This window comes from Varanus komodoensis, unplaced genomic scaffold (genome assembly GCF_004798865.1).
Source record: "Varanus komodoensis strain SLA01 unplaced genomic scaffold, ASM479886v1 scaffold1, whole genome shotgun sequence".
NCBI lineage: Eukaryota > Metazoa > Chordata > Lepidosauria > Squamata > Varanidae > Varanus > Varanus komodoensis.
In genome coordinates this window covers 27,733,093-27,750,023 of record NW_025335268.1, presented here as the reverse complement: position 1 = coordinate 27,750,023, position 16,931 = coordinate 27,733,093, and the positions used below count along the sequence as shown (strand labels likewise).

The following is a 16,931-nucleotide window of genomic DNA, read 5'->3' as shown; positions in this document are numbered from 1 at the left end:
GAGAAACATAACTGAAATTAACTTTTGATGTTTCACAACCTGAGAAAATGGTACAAGGCAGAGTTACTATTTATATAATAGCAACTTTTTAGCATCCAGAATACAGTAAACACCAATGCACCGAACACAGAGATGACATTGTTCCTTATGTTCCACATAAGACATGTGGTCTTATGGCCAAAGTAACACATTTAATATATTTCTTTTGTGGCATGTCACTAAAGTAGAAGAGGTGAAGGAAAATACTGAGAGCCAGAATTTTTCTTTTGAGGTTGTCATCAATGAAACCTGCACCAATTTCAGGTCAAGGTTTCACTCAAACACCCACAATCCTCAAAGTGCTTCATTACTGTAATTTCATCTTTCTCAATCTACTGTTTAATGCTTTGGAGGTCTAAGGTATCAACCTTCAGTGATACGTCAAGATTTCAGCAAGAAGGTGAAGAGTTCATTTCTGGATGCTTTCTGGAGTAAATAATGGGAATGTCAGTTTTCCAGGGGTATCTAACATGTTTATTAAAAATCCTATATGATTGCTGCATGATTTCATCATCTTTTTTTGACAGGAAACCTATTTCTTTTTCTTTTGGAGGTCATGAAACGCGTACGCACAGAACAGATTCAGATGGCAGTTTCCTGCTACCTCAAACGCAGGCAGTATGTAGATTCAGAAGGTCCTCTGAAACAAGGGCTCCGCTTATGCCAGACTGCAGAAGAAATGGCAGCTAATCTAACAGGTACTTATTAGGATTTTCTTACGGGTTTATAGAAATAGTGCAGCTCTTTCTTGAGTAGAAAGTTCCAATGTAGTCTTCCCTGCTGCCCTCCAGATGTTTGGACTATACTTTCCATCCTCTCAAGATACTGGACTTTCTGACTGGGATGATGGAATATTAAGCCAAGCATAAATGGAGGGCACCAGGTGGGAAAGACTTTTCTAAACAATTGAGAAGTGGACAATGGTGAATTGTTTTAATTAACTAAAGTTTGTTGATGCATGGGTTATCACTATATATGAACTAACTTTGAACTATAGCTTAACTAGGGGTTTTCAACCATGAACAACCCTAGAAGTGTATTCAGCATTTGTGGGTTGTGAGCCAAATGTTAATTAAACCATGGGCTATTGTTACCTGTGAAGTCAGAACTGTAGGTTGCACATGGGTTGTTTCACTAGGCTATTGAGCCAGCAGGCAAGAATGTTAAATACAAACCAGAGCCAATCACTCTGCATGCCAAAACAGCAGTGCTACAAAGGCATCTCATCTGGGATTGAGGAAATGAGTGAAAGTGCAGAAACAGAGTAACCTAGGAGATGAACAAACAATCCATGGTTTGCTTGATCACATGGCAGTGAAATCATGCGTTAACTCTCAATAAGGTAACATCCCATGGGTTAAGTAAACTTTGGGTTGTCGTGTGTGAACAAGATCAGTGAATACAAATGAACATATGATTCTTTGCTATCCATCTGGGACACGTAAGTGATATGACCAAATTAGGAGCTGTACATATTTGGGAGGGGCAAACTTCCAATGTGTGGTAGTTTCTTAAACTAGACAATAAAAATGAAATGCACAGAGAGCATGTGTCATTCTTAAATGTTCTGAAATTGCATAGGTTAGAATGATGTGATTAAACAAATCTGATAATTTTACTGAGATAGAATTAAATGAATTAGACTTTTTCTAGGCCAAATAAGCCATAAAATCAATATAACATACTACTGTTTAAGCCCAGATTCAACTTACATAGAACTTAGGATAAATACAGTTTAGTTCCCTAATACTTTTTATTGTAAGAATTTTGCACTAAACATTAGCACAATATGTTCATTTTATCACTTGATATTTTTCACACCACCTATTTGAAAACTGAAGTCAATTTAGTCAAAAGACACATGTGTGCACGCGCACACACGCACGAACACACACACATTCACACTCATTCCACTGTGTTATTTAAAAGTTGTTTGAAATGAAATTATAAGCAGTGATGTTCTCATGCAGCAGTAACTTTTAAAGGTAACAGCTAACACAGACTTTAATATTTAAAAGCTCAGTTGGGTAACTCTAGATCCTGAGAATCTGAACGTTTCTTAACTTTGGTAATATGAAAAGCTTAGAAATTAAAAATGATAGCATTGGATAGCTTTCATGGAGCAATCAAAACTTTAGAAGTACAGCAATCATAGTGTTTTAAGGGTGTGTTTAAGGTAAGACTTCTAGATATTGGTAGGGGGTGATGATATTGGGTACCAAGCCTGCAGAAGCATCCTCTCAAACTGTTTTGTTCTTTGGGGATTGCGCTGAACTATATTTGCTGTTTTCATAAGAGGAATCCTGGAGCATCTAACTGTATCATTCATGTGGTTCTGGCTAAGTATGTTCATTTGGATTCACTGTTACCATACATACGTATTTGTGCAGTACAATCCAGTGTTGCTGCCCATGACCCTCTGACTTTGAAAACTAGGTATCTTATTAAAGCTGGGAGGAGTGAAGAGGTAACCTTTGCTTCCATGCTCCTTCTGTCCTGCAAAAGATTGGCTATCTAGCTCTTCTGTTCCAGAGTGTGATGAGAATAGGCTGAGGTGTCACCAGAATACTATCTGTCATGGCAGATCCTTTCTCCACTCCTTATTATTCACAAACTGTGCCTGCAGGGTTGCTTTTGTGACATTGGAGCTGCAGCTGGCACAGGTTTTTTATGTTTGATCCAAGAGTGGAAGGAGGGCAAGGGTGCTGCAAGATTGAAGTCTCAGCTATGACCTCAGAGTATGTTTCCAAGACGGCAGCTAGGACTCCAACCTCTCTTGTAGCTGACTAGATGACCATAGGATTGTGGTCTTACTTACTTGATTTCAATCAATGCTTAATTATAAACATGCTTGAATGTGGTTGCCATTTTTCTTCCATAAGGGGTACAGTCATTTCTTGCTCAATGGCTCTGCTTATAGACCCATAAAAAGCTAAATCTTATAGAACTCTTGCTTAAGAGGTCTAGTAGAATAATGATTTTTAAAATATAGACTAGACCCTTAATGTTGAATGCTTTTGATCTTATTCTGGCTTGCTTATACTTCCAAGCATATCTATACTGATTATATGGAACCAGCAAATGGTACTTCTAATCCAAATTTTGCAAGTCTTAGGATCAGACATTATATACAGAGAAGGGTTAGTGAAAATCTGAAACAATGAGAAATTAACAGCAGCAGTGGAATTTAGTTGAGGCCAAAGCTTATACTGTGTACACAGTTGTTCAGAAAAAGATAAGATTGTCAGGGAAATAGTTACAATGGCTTGGATCCAAATAAACATACTGGGAAGTAGTCTGGTAGAAGGTGATTTCCCCATACCTCTGTTCTCTGGCAGTCCACTGAGCCCCCTCAAATACCTCTTGAGTGTTTGGAGACCCTGCTGAATTGGGTAGGTGTGGTGCAAAAAGGAATCCTGAGAACCTGGCAGAGATACTGAACACAAAGAGGAATGAAAGATGGGTACACCTGCTCCACAAAGAAGAGTAGAACTGTCAGAAGATCCCACCACCTGATTTTTGAAGCACTCCCCACTGCTTTCACTTCTGTCCTGTGACCCACAGACCATCTAATACAGCAGGGCCCTCTGGCACTCAGGGGAAGCATACTGTGGGTCAGAGATGGAAACATGAAAATATCCTTCTGCCAGACCACTGCCCTACCTGTTTCTGCTAATCCAGTCCAATCTGTGGCTCTTGGTTGATTATTCTGTAAACAGTAGCTGTCTTCACTGAAATTTAAATAGCCTGAGTTGGAAAAGTATTCTGAAATGATGTCAGATGACAAGGTCTTGAGATGGCAGTTTATCATGACTTAACTATTTCAGGAATGGAATTATTTATTTATTTAAAACTTTTATATGCCGTCCTATATGTGAGACATCTCAGGATGGCTTACAATATTAAAATCAGAATACACTAAAACAATCAATTACAATAAAATAAAACAATAAATAACCAGTAAAAATAAAAAATCAGATCAAAAGCAACTGTTAAAACCATTAAAATGTTAATTTTTAAAGTAATGATTGAATAAAAAGGTTTTGACCTGGTGCCGAAAAGAATATAGGCTCGGCTCCAGGCGAACCTCTCTGGGGAGCACATTCCACAAGTATTCATTTTGTGTTGTAAATTTAATCTCTTCACATGTGAATTCACTCTGTATCACACGATAAATTTCACACAGAAGGGCAACATATTTTTTAGTCATGTCCCATTTTCCAGAATTCAATTAAAATGCCATTTGTGTTCATGATGGATGCTAAATACATGAATCGGTCTAGTCTATTGCTAGTGTCACTGAGGCATTAAGTGATTCTACATTAAATGAGAGCCAGTGCAGTATAGTGGTTAAGAGTGTGGAACTGGGACTCAGGCAATTTGGGTTCAAGTTCCCTGTTGGCTGACTTTGGGGCACGGACTCTCAACCCAGCCTATTTCACAGGGATGCTATTGTGAGGATAAGATTTAGAGCAGGAGGAGGAGAATGATTTAAGCCACTTTGTCTGTTATGAGGGGGAAAGTGGGATATACATAAATAATATATTCAGTAAAGCAGCAGCAATTTATTACCATCAGTGACCAACTTGTCCTTAATAAACAATTTACAAACAGAACCATAGGTTAAAATATTCCACCTATTAAAAGGTGAAATAATGATAAATGATATCAAATTGATTAAAACTACCTGTTACAATTTCAAATTAAAATTTAAAAACATTACATGCAATATCTTTGTGGATATTGTGCAGGCATATTTAGTAAAGAAAGAATAATACTGTTAATTGAGCATAAAAATCTTGAATATAAAAGTTCATACAAGGGCATCAAATGTACCCTGTTATTTTTATCCAGATTTTAGAGTACCTTTCTGTTAACTCCATGACAAGATCCTTGTGCCGCTACTTTTCTAAGTATTTGCATGTGTGAATGAGTATGGAACAGTATTGTATTATACTACAGCTTTCAGTGGTTTCTAACCTTTGTTTCATCCCTTAGTTCAATCTGAATCGGGTTGTGCAAACATTGTCTCTGCTGCACCCTGCCTAGCAGATCCGCAACAATATGAAGTACAGTTTGGGCGACTGCGTAATTTTCTTACAGGTGGGTAGCGAGTTGAAAAGAAGTATATGCTTGCCAAGGAGGAACATACTGAACTTAGATTCAGTTTGAGCTACTTGGAACAGAAAGTGGGTTCCCCCTTCTGGCCTCCTGTCCTATGCCCAGTCTTTTCTGTCCCTTGTCCTGCTTCTTCTTGAATGGCTTAGGTGGCATTAATTCTGTCTTCTCTCACAACTTTATTCTCCCCCACAAGGCAGTAGATGGAGTAATGAAGCAATACCCTACATCTGAACATCAGGTTCTCAGTGTTTCATAAGCACAGATTAGCATCCTATCACTGATAGTAAGACAGGAAGATAAATTTAGGGAAAGCCAGGCAAGTAACTGGCTACTTGCTTTCTTGCCCTCCCACTTCCCGACCAATGGCCTTGCAATATGTTTTTAGTCCTACAAAACGCACCACACTTTCTGCATGCTTTCCACTTCCTAGCATTTAGAACTTTCGGAGACACTGTAGGGTGTAAAGAGCACTGCTAAGTTATCCTGACTGCTTCTTTGAACTTTAAACAGCAAGGAGTGCACTTTGACTGTCTGGTCAGTCCTTCAAATCGGAACCTAGCACCACAACAAGATAGAAGAATGAATGAGGGGCTGGGATAAGGAACTGGAGAAAAATGTGCAAAACAATTAGCTACCTGAAGGAAGAATATATATATCTGATTGTTTCATTTGTTGCGGATATTATGCTAAAGCTTTCCCACGCTTCCCCAGGATGAGCCTTGCCAACCTGGTGCCAACCAGGTGTGTTCGATGGCAGCTTATCCCCCAGCCAGAGGCCATGCTGGCTGGGGATGGTTTGAGAAGACTGACTTCAGTGGACAACCTGTAGAAAGACAGGTGTTAAAACGAGAAGAGAATAGGAGAAAAATAAAGTCCCCTTTTTACAGCTAGCTGGGGGGTGCTGGGAGTTGTAGGGCTTTTTAATGTCTTAGGAAAGCTTGCACCCTTAATCTTCTGTAGAATGTCATCTCTCTTAGAGAATGGGTGGTGATGGCCCTGCTTGTTGCAGCAGATAGCAAACAGTAAATTATGCTGTGGGATTTACTTCTGAGAGATACAGAGAACAAGCAACCCAAGACAGAAATGAAACTGTGAAGCATAACATTTTGAGAGATGTTTTGGAACATTTGTGTTTCACTCCAAGGTTGATGCCATGCCCCTAAACGTACGTGGTTGAAACCAGGTTCTTCACCTCCAAACTGGGTCAAATATATTCTAACCTTATCTTCAGTAGCACCCATCCACCCCCACCCCAAAAGTGTGGCTGGCAACATAAATGAGGGCTCTCATATGCATCTTGGAGATCCTGTCAGTCTCCTCATTATGAACGCCACATTGGCGGTCATGTTGTGCCATTCCGAAACAGAAAAAGCTATTTGCAGATGCTCTGGAACAGGGTTGGGGAACCTGTGATGCCTCAAACTTGGTTGGACATCAGCCCCACCCAACACAGTCACTTGTCAGTGATGATGAGAGTTCCAGTCCAGCAGCAGCTAGAGGTCCACATGCCCCCCTTTCCTGCCCTAGAAAAACGGCTTATCTTATTTATTTACAGCTTTTATATACCATCCTTCACTAACAATCCAAGAACAGTAATGCCATGAAGTAAAAGTAAAGCATCAGGCAACAAATTCAAATAAAACCCCATCTTAAAACACTTAAAACATCAGTAATATAAAAAGGTTTTGGCCTGGTACTCAAAGGAAAAAAATGTTGGCGCTAGGTACAGCTTTTTAGGGAATGCATTATATAACCTTGGCGCCACCACAGAAAAGGCCCTTCTCTGGGTAGCCACTCTTCTGAACTCCTTCAAAGAGGGTTCCCAAAGAAGGACCTCCAACCCAGATCTTAGGAGGCGGGCAGGTATATATGGAAGGAGGCACTCCTTCAGATATGCAGGTCCTAGGCTGTTTATGGTTTTATAAGTTATCACCTGCACCTTAAATTGGGCCTGGACTTCAATTGGAACCCAGTGCAGATGGTAAAGGACCGGTGTTGTATGTGTGTATCTACCGGTCCCTTTTAACACCCTGGCAGCTCTATTCTGAACCAATTGAAGTATTTGGACCATCTTCAAGGGTAGGCTCATATACAGCATGTCACTGTAGTCCAATCGTGAGGGGGAGGGTCACTGTTGCTAGGCTCTGCTCATCCAAGTAAGAGTGGATCAGCTGAAGCTGAAGGAAAGCGCTCCTCACAACAGCAGTCATCTGGGACTCCAAGGACAACTCTGGGTTGAGGAACACTCCCAAACCGCTCTCCCCACCCTTTAGGGGGAGTTAAAGCCCATCTAGAACAGGGCAAAGATCACTTATCCGGGAAGTTGAACCACCTACCAACAGGACCTCCAGCTGCCTGGATTAAGTTTCAGTTTATTGGCCCTCATCCAGCCCATCACTCCAGCCAGCTACTGGTTAAGGACAGCCGCCGCCTCACCTGGATTAGATGTAAAAGAGAGGTAGAGCTGGGAGTCATCCCAAACACCCAGATGACCTCTCCCAGGGATATCATGTAGATGTTGAATAGCATGGGGGATAAAATAGAGCCCTGCTGAACTCCATGGCATAACTGCCATGGTGCAGAGCCATAATCTCCTAGCATCACCTTCTGGGATCAGCCAGCCAAACAGAAGCAGAACCACCGCAAAGCAGTGCCTACAATCCCCAATTCAGCCAGCCTATCCAGAAAGATACCATGGTCGATGGTATTGAAAGCTGCTGAGAGGTCCAGGAGAACCAACAGGGATGTACTTCCCCATCCCTCTCCCTGCACAGGTCATCATACAGGGCGACCAAGGCAGATTCAGTCCATAACCAGGCCTGAAGCCAGACTGAAATGCTTTCATTGTACTTCCACCTTGCTTTCATTGTAATTCCAGTTAAGAGCCATGAAGGATAAAATGATGCTTTTTTGTCTTTGATGTTTAGATTCAGATTCCCAGCACAGCCATGAAGTGATGCCTCTTCTGTACCCCCTTTTTGTCTACCTCCATCTTCACATGGTTCAGAATGGCCTAAAGAGCACAGTGGACAGTTTCTATAGTCGCTTCCATGGGATGTTCTTGCAGAACGTCAGCCAGAAGGATATAATTGAGCAGTTACAGACCACACTCACAATTCAAGACATCTTGTCCAACTTCAAGCTCCGGGCATTTCTGGACAACAAGTATGTCGTCCGTCTTCAAGAAGACAGCTACAACTTTCTCCTTCGCTACCTCCAAAGTGACAACAACAATGCTCTTTGCAAAGTCCTCTCCTTGCATATTCACTTAGATGTGCAGCCAGCCAAGAGGATGGACTACCAGCTTTATGCTAGTGGTGGCTCTTCACGCAGTGAGAGCAATGGTCTGGAACCCACTGACATGCCTGCTTCCATCCTGCAGAACGAGGCAGCCTTGGACATTCTGCAGGATAGCATTAAAAGAGTCAAAGATGGACCACCTTCTCTCACCACAATATGTTTCTATGCGTTCTATAACACGGAGCAGTTGTTAAACACAGCTGAGATCTCACCAGATAGCAAGCTGCTTGCTGCTGGCTTTGACAATTCCTGTGTGAAGCTGTGGAGCTTGCGGGCCAAGAAACTGAAATCTGAGCCGCATCTGGTAGATGTATCCCGAATCCGCCTGGCTTGTGATATCTTGGATGAGGAGGTCAGAGAATTTTGCTACTCTTATACATTTGGGTGTGTTGAATGGGTGTTCTGGGAGGAAGTATCGAAGTTGTTAAAGGCAAGCAAAAGGAAAGTGCCTCAGTGGTACTTTCCTTCTGCCTGTCAGTCTTAACAAAAGTGACAAATGGCAACAGCTTTAGCTAGGGTCAGTTCCCCATACACCCATTTTGGTTGCAATATGGCAGGTCAGCTCTCTGCTGCTTGTCTCCATTAACAATGCACACACATTTATGTCTTTGCAAACCTTTGCAAGGCCTCGCTATGGACAGCAGTGTCAACCTTCACATGTGTTTATATCAATGCAACCATCTTCTCAAAGTCAGAAATGTGTTGTTACATGAGTCAAAGGAAGGGAAAAACAGACATATAAGTTATATTGACTATTAATCTTTCAAACTTCACTCCTGTTATAAAAACAACTCCCATTACATTACTTTTTCCTTCTGTCTATGAGGGTGGCCTTGGAGAAGATGTCTGACTAAACCAGCTACTCTTATCCCTACTATATTTTCTTTACATGCCCATGCAAAGGTAAAGTTGCCACTGGAGGCCTCAGTCCAAGGGCCCTTTTGTGAGAATAATGCTGGAGGCATGCCAGAGAAATAAGGGGCAAGGGAAAAGCTATAAAGTTGGAAGAAAACAAAAAGCAGAGTGGAGAAATAGTCTGGGAAAGTAGATTGTGGGAAGCATAAATATTTTAATGTAATGATGCTAGAGGTTATAGAAAGAAGCAGTTGAAGACAACACTCAGTTGAAGACAGTATCAAAAAATGATGTGTGAGCAGACTTCTGCTTGCACAATAGGCCTTTCCCTTACTCTGTCTTCATCTCATGATGCTCCCAGTTCTCCCAACTGTCTGTATCAGGTTTGGAGCAGGGGGGGCGGGGACGCTCAGGGAACAGACTACAGTATTTGTTCCACTGACAGACAAGCACCATGGGAATACAACCCAATATTCTCTTTATGTAAGCCATGCTGCTCATTTTGATCATATGAACCACATAAGTGTATTAATATTCTGTATTACTTGACAGCTGCCAGTTTAGCTTATCCTCTTAAAGATTTTTTTTAAATTAAAACTAGAGTATAAATATGTGGAAATGTCTCTTCTGTCAGTATACAGTATATTTCCAAAATTCCAAATGTCCTCCTTGTTGCCAGCTAAGAATGAATAGATAGGAAGATTTATCATCTTACACCTTTATGTAACAGAATTTTTCAAGTTAATGTGGCACTTAAAAGTATTAATATTATAAGTGTAATATAAATATTTAAAATGTATTTATATTGTATGCAGTTTGACCCCAGAGGTTCTGAAGTTAAAAAGAAGAAAAGACTAAGCCACAGTAGCTATGGTAGGCTGGTTCTTATAATAGATATACACATGGACACATCGATATCCCATCTTTTTTCTTGCAAAGAACCCAAAATGGCTTATGTTATCTTTCTCCCCTCTGTTTTATCCTCACAAAAAACCTCTGAGGTCGATTAGGCTAAGAGTCAGTGACTGGTCCAAAGTCATCCAGTGACCTTCATGGCTGAGTGGGAACTAGAACCTGAATCTTTCAAGTCCCAGTCCAGTACTCTAACCTCTATGCCATAATGGCTCATTGATATGAAATAGTGAGATGCCATATTTTCATGGCCAAGTGGGAACTAGAACTCAGATCTTCCAAGTTCCCAGTTCAACTCTCTAATGGCTGTGCCATTCTGGCTCTCAAATACACAGTATAAAAGATTGGGTGCAAATGACTAAAACTCTGATTTCAGGAGTACTATTTTATTATAATCCTGAGAGCTAGGTAGCTCCTTATTTTTCTTGCATTTCAAGTGATTTGGCATTCATTAAAAAGTGCTGCTTTCCCCAACATCCATTGAATGACCATCAGTTTCTGCTGTTGTATTTTTTGTGTCTGAGTTAGAATTCAGGATGTTGGTGCAGCTAAACCCTTTTGTTCAGCGGACTAAAGTACATTGAACAAACGGCTTTCAAAAAAATACTCAACCCTTTCTTGTAGACATGAGAATAATGTGGAGATTATGATGCCATTGCAAATAAACTTTGTATGTGCATATTAATCTGTATTATTTAAACTATTTGAGGCCTGCTTTTCCAAAACATTCTAGGTAGCTAACCAATTTAAAATATATATGTATTATTAATACAAATACAAGAAAAGACTAAATTATCAGTACTTCAAGAAACAGAGCAGCAAAAGCCAGAAGTATTAAATTATAAGAAGAGTGTTTTTATCAACATTCACTAAAATCACCAACAACTAAAGGTCTTCCTGAAAAAAATCCATCTAAATATTTGGTTCTAGCTTATAAAAATGAGTGGAACTTCTGGGATTTGAAATATTTAGGTAGCTACAAGATATGCTACAGACAAGCACTGCAGAGATAGTCCTGTCATGCACGTTATGCTACACATGTTGGATGATGAAGTCATTCTTGGTAGTAGACAAATTTTCTTAAGTATGTTTGCTGAGCAAAGTGACAACTTTGTCTATTCCTGCATGTAGGATGAAGAAGATGATAATGTGGGTACAGAAATGAAGATGCTAAGAGGACACTGCGGACCAGTGTACAGCACAAAGTTTCTGTCAGACAGCTCAGGACTGTTGTCATGTTCTGAAGACACTTCTATCAGATACTGGGACCTTGGATGTTTTACAAACACTGTGTTGTACCAAGGACATGCCTACCCTGTGTGGGACCTGGACATCAGCCCTTGCAGCTTGTACTTTGCGAGCGGGTCACATGACCGCACAGCAAGACTCTGGTCATTTGATCGGACGTATCCACTGCGGATATATGCAGGCCATTTGGCGGATGTGGACTGCATTAAATTTCACCCCAACTCTAACTATTTAGCAACAGGATCCACAGACAAAACAGTGCGGCTCTGGAGTACCCAGCAAGGAAACACAGTACGCCTGTTTACAGGTCATCGGGGCCCTGTACTGTCTCTCGCATTTTCTCCAAATGGTAAGTATTTGGCTTCAGCAGGCGAAGACCAGCGGTTAAAGCTATGGGACTTGGCATCTGGCACGCTTTATAAAGAATTGAGAGGGCACACGGATAATATCACCAGCCTTACATTTAGTCCGGACAGTAGCTTGATTGCTTCTGCATCAATGGACAACTCTGTTCGGGTTTGGGACATTCGAAACACTTACTGCAACGCTCCTGTAGATGGCTCTTCCAGTGAACTAGTTGGTGTATATACTGGACAGATAAATAATGTACTGAGTGTACAGTTCATGGCTTGTAACCTTCTTTTAGTGACTGGAATTGCACAAGAGAATCAGGAACATTAATATTTTTTTTAATTGGGGTGGGGGTGTTATTGAAAGCAAGAGTCTATTATAAACTGAGATTATATATAATTGACTGTGAATTTTTTCTCTTTCTCCCATTGGTGGGCATGTCCAGAATGATGGAAATATTGTATTTGAACATGACTAATGTTATTGCAGAAAGATGGGGCAGGGAGAGCAACAGAGAACATTATTATACTTGTGTGTGTTAATGGTGCAAGGACAAGACAAGAATGGGGGAAAGGCAGCAACTCAGAAAATTTTGCTACAAGAATAGCCAAAAGCCAGTTGAAGCAATTAAAACCATCAACTGGGCATTTGCACTTAAATATTTTTGCATTAATGGGCGCATCCTAATTACCTTTACCAAAGGTTTATGAGGGTGTCTGTATCAACTATTGTGCTCAATTGATGGCTTTCCCACTGACGTTTCCGTGGGACCAGAACCCTTGCTTCTTGGAAAGAAAAATAGATTTTGTTTTAAGAATACTCTTAAGCATAAGGAAGATTATAATTATGTTTAAAATGACATTGGAGGTGACTTCCAGCTTGCTAGATTAAGAGCCATGGGATTGGATCAGTTCTTACCTTCTGTGAATAGTAGGGCTCCTTCCATCTACAGAAGGCTTTAATCCAGCATAATCAAAAGCCTGGTGGAAGCAGGAAGACCACCTTTGGCAGTGCCCACGCCTTCCTGTAGTTGCAGGTACCATCTGTTATACTATTCCAGAGGGCAGTTTTTCGGAAGGTACAAGGAGCTGCTGTGGAAAATAGCACCTGTCCCTCTCCATTGGCAGGAGCAAAGTCTGGATCCAAGCCATGGTATTTTTATTTTTGAATGTATGTGACAAATGCTGTCTCTACAAAAAGATACAATTTGGATTTGATTCCTAATGTTGACTATAATATTTGTATCTGTTCCTAGTTCAGAGATCTGGGATTATTCCAAATCTGGTTGCACTGTGATGGTGATACAAAATGCTAGATATTTGACTGATGAGGTAATAGTAGCTTTCCTGCTGAAAAAATGTGCAAAACATGGTTAAATTTGTAGCAGCATGTTTCAACTCCTAATAGAAAGGGACACATTTCACCTCACCAAAAATATTTTCTGCAGCTAAATATTGGACAAAGGTGTCCAGAGGGTTGGAAAATAGTATTACTAAATTATTACTGGTGAAAACATGGAGCTTTGCCAATTTCTGATGTTTTCCACTAAATATCGAAATAAGTTGTTTCATGAAGTTTTCATACAAGCGTGTGAGCATGCAAAATGTGTGGGGTGGGGTGGGGAAAACAACTTTTATGTCTTCATTCTAAGAGAAGATTGAATATTTCTGCTTTCAGGAAAGAGATTTTGTATTTTTGTTTTTTCTATTAAAGCATTTAGTTTAAAGAGATGCTTGGTATTTCTGTGTGGAAATTGAGATGGTTTTAGATGTTGTTAAGCAGATAAAAGTAATTTTGCCTTGTGGTTCCCATCTGTATACTTTTTAAAACAGGAAGATAGGCTGTTTTGCAGGCTGTTACTGTTTAAAGATGCTGACCTTTTCAGGTACCTGACTTTGAAAAAGAAGTGTGTCCTCTGCCCTTCTAGATATTTTTGGACTAGAGTTTCCATGATTTCTGATCATTGCCCATGCTGGCTACCACTAATGGGAGTTGCAAGGTGGCAGGGAAACTGATTTATAGTTCTTCATCAGAAAAAAAAGTGGTACCCTGGATGGTGTAAAAAACTATTCATTTCGGTTCATTTTCATTTTTCCCTTCAATACACAGACTTCCATTACCAAAAAGCCAGGCTAAGGATTTGAGCCTAGATGTGTCGGTTTTAAATCAAACACTGCCAAGTGATCTGCATGAAATTTAGAGATCACAACAGAGCTCGCCAAAGCATCAATGAAGAGTTAAGGTTTGCAAGAAACACAGTTGATCTCGCTTGCTTGGACTGACAACTGAATGTTCTACTTTGCCCTTCCAGTCTTGTGAGCTTGTGTGTAAGGAATAGGAGGTGATACAGGAAGCTTGGCCAGCAACAGGAAGCTTGACTCATAGGGATGGTGTCCATTTTCTTACCCTGTGATCCTAGTGCATTTGCTTGGTAGTGTTTATTAACACTTAACTTCCAGGGAAGTGTGTTAAGCTCTAGATCTAATAATCTACTGTACAATCATGCACAAACTTTGTAAACTTCCATATGCATGTAATTGCAAGAGTCTTGAATACTTTCCATTGGGGTTCACATTCCAGTGTTTATCATGACAACTGTAAGGCTAAAAACAGATAATGTGAGCTCTCCTTTGTATCAGCAGTGCATTAACTGAGTGCTCCCATTGAATTATTTGTATTATAGCGTTTCATATATCAGCAGTGCATTAATGAGCACTCCCATTGAACTATATTTATTATAGCATTTCATTCATTCTTCACCATTATTTCTTCTTCCAAGATACCCAAGGTGGCTTACAAACTTCAATTGTCAACTAATGTGCTGATTGGGCATTCCCACTGAAACAACACACTCATTATTAATGACCATAATTTCATGGAAGGATATAGAATGTGGTTCCAAACTTAACAGTAATTCCTAAAATGTGGAGTTTGTACATTCAAATTGTGAGCATTTTGGAAGGATGGGGAGATCACCTAGCAGCTAACATTAGAAGCTGAGAACAGCACTAATACCTGTGTTACTTTAATGGCAACAGTTTACCTAAGCAGAAAGCACATAGGTTTAACAAAATCATATATAAACTCTGTGTGAGAACTTACCCATTCTGTGTTCAGTTTTTGTCTATACACTGATCAGGGAGATTTCACATGCTTTTTACTCAAATACTTTTTACATGGCTATTTTAAAGGGGCTAGGGGGTTGAAGTTGCAATCCCAAAGAGTTAGGGATCATTGGGGGGGGAAATTGTATCAAAACAAAGAGTGCCTACCTATGAATTAGCATTTTCCACTTCCACACTAAGAAAAAGAACAAGCTGGTTCTTTATTGAATAATTCCTTGATTGCTATCTTTAAAAAACATCACAACAAGATGAAACTCTCTCAGAGTTATTCCTTACTAACTTAAATAAAAGTTAGTACAGAATAACTTCACTTACCAGGAACAAAAGTGTTGCTGTTGTCTTTTTAAATTTCAAAAGCATTTTTTCTTTAAAGGGTTAAAATAATACTTGGCATTTATATGGCATCTTTCAAAGAACTGCATGTATTGTAATCAATATTCAACATGCTGCAACAAAAATTAGACCACCATTTATGACATTTCTAAATTACTCAGTGTCATCCATTAAATGTTTTTGTACTCTCTCTCTCTTCCACTTTTATCTGCTGTCTTGGTTCTTACAGCAAATGAGTTCAAATGTTTAGGGCATAATTGTACCCCATTACAGCTGTATTACTAATTTGAGGGGGGTTTTGAGCCATGTGAAATGCCTGCTTTTGTCTTGGGTGTCACATTGCTTGTGATGAGCCAGATTCTAAAACTGGACTATTACAGGACTGCTGTGCTACAGCATCATTAAATGCACAGATAAGCCCTGCCAGCGTCTGTCCCAGTAGGCCAGTCCTCAGCTGTAATTATATATAGGATGGAAGCCCTGCATGGTGGAAGTAGATGTCAACCTCCCAATTAATAGTCTTACAGGTGCAGACCTCCCCTTAATCATTCAGGTTAACCATATACTGCCAAAGAATTTTAAAAGAGGCACAAATCCAGTCTTTGTAAAATGATGATGATTGTTCACCATGCTGACCACCTGTTACAGCTTGTTACATGGGAAGATTTGTAGATCAAAGTGAGTATTTTGCAATGTGCCTTATAGCTAAAACTTGGATTTCCTTTCCCTGTTCAATATTGAATTTACAAAATAATTGCTGTACAATGGTTAATCCGTTAGAGAAAATCATACTCAAGAGCCCAGTATTTTCACACTGGGCTGCAGCTGCTGAACACTTTTGCTTCATATGTAAAGTAGCTGTCAAACATAGAGCAATTTAAAGCTAGGGGTCCTCATAACTGTTCTAGCTGTTGTACAAAATCACAATTATTTTGGCTTTAGAAACTTCCTCTATCTTAATCACTAGGTGCAGTGTTTAATAGTATGCAGTTTGTCTTGGGAGTAAATTCTACTGAACTTAATGGGACTAATTTTGGAGTAAACATGCAGAGTATTATAAAGGCACTGAATTCACAATGGAAATTTACATTGATGAGCTCTTGTATACCAAGCAGTAATTTTGCATTATATTTCTAAGTTTGTTGATAGTATTTTATATCATATCGCACATGAGAAATACAGTTAGATTGTTTTGCCTTCCTAAGGTACAGAATCTGTGGTTTGCAGGTAGTTGGCACTGATATCTTGAATTATTTTCATCACCTTCTGACCATTCCAGCTATCAGGCCCAAACTGGTATTTAATATTATGTAGGTCATCTTTGCATAATCTGTTTTAACTTAAATACTGTATGCTAGTGCCAGAAATGTGTTCATTGTTGCAAACGTAAGAATTTTGAATTTGCAATATTGGTTTGAGGCCAAATTGGAATCTTTTTGTCAGCTTGATATATACTAACGGGCCAGAATTTTACAAGGACTGCCAAAACTGCATCCTCTTCACTGCTTTTCAGAATTAGAAGATACAACAGCAACAATACCACAAACTGAAGCTGTATATATCAAATGGTAAAGGCTACATTTTTTATGCATTTCTAGCTCATGATCCACTTATTAATAAAAGTATGTAGTGATGTTTTCAGAATAA

At 39.7% G+C, this 16,931-nt stretch overlaps 1 protein-coding gene across 3 annotated transcripts in view; it reads left to right on the top strand.

Annotated features, from left to right (window-relative positions):
* The window catches only part of TAF5L (TATA-box binding protein associated factor 5 like), a 19,791-nt gene extending 2,860 nt beyond the window's left edge, over positions 1-16,931 (top strand). For 2 of the 3 annotated variants that reach the window (XM_044420638.1, XM_044420647.1), the window contains exons 2-5: positions 593-737; positions 5,038-5,142; positions 8,088-8,812; positions 11,359-16,931. In XM_044420638.1, coding sequence (XP_044276573.1) covers positions 596-737; positions 5,038-5,142; positions 8,088-8,812; positions 11,359-12,156 — 1,770 coding nt within the window. In that variant the 5' untranslated portion in view covers positions 593-595 and the 3' untranslated portion in view covers positions 12,157-16,931. Of the gene's footprint in view, positions 1-566; positions 738-5,037; positions 5,143-8,087; positions 8,813-11,358 lie in introns of all 3 variants that reach the window. The other variant, XM_044420655.1, reaches the window with a different exon arrangement.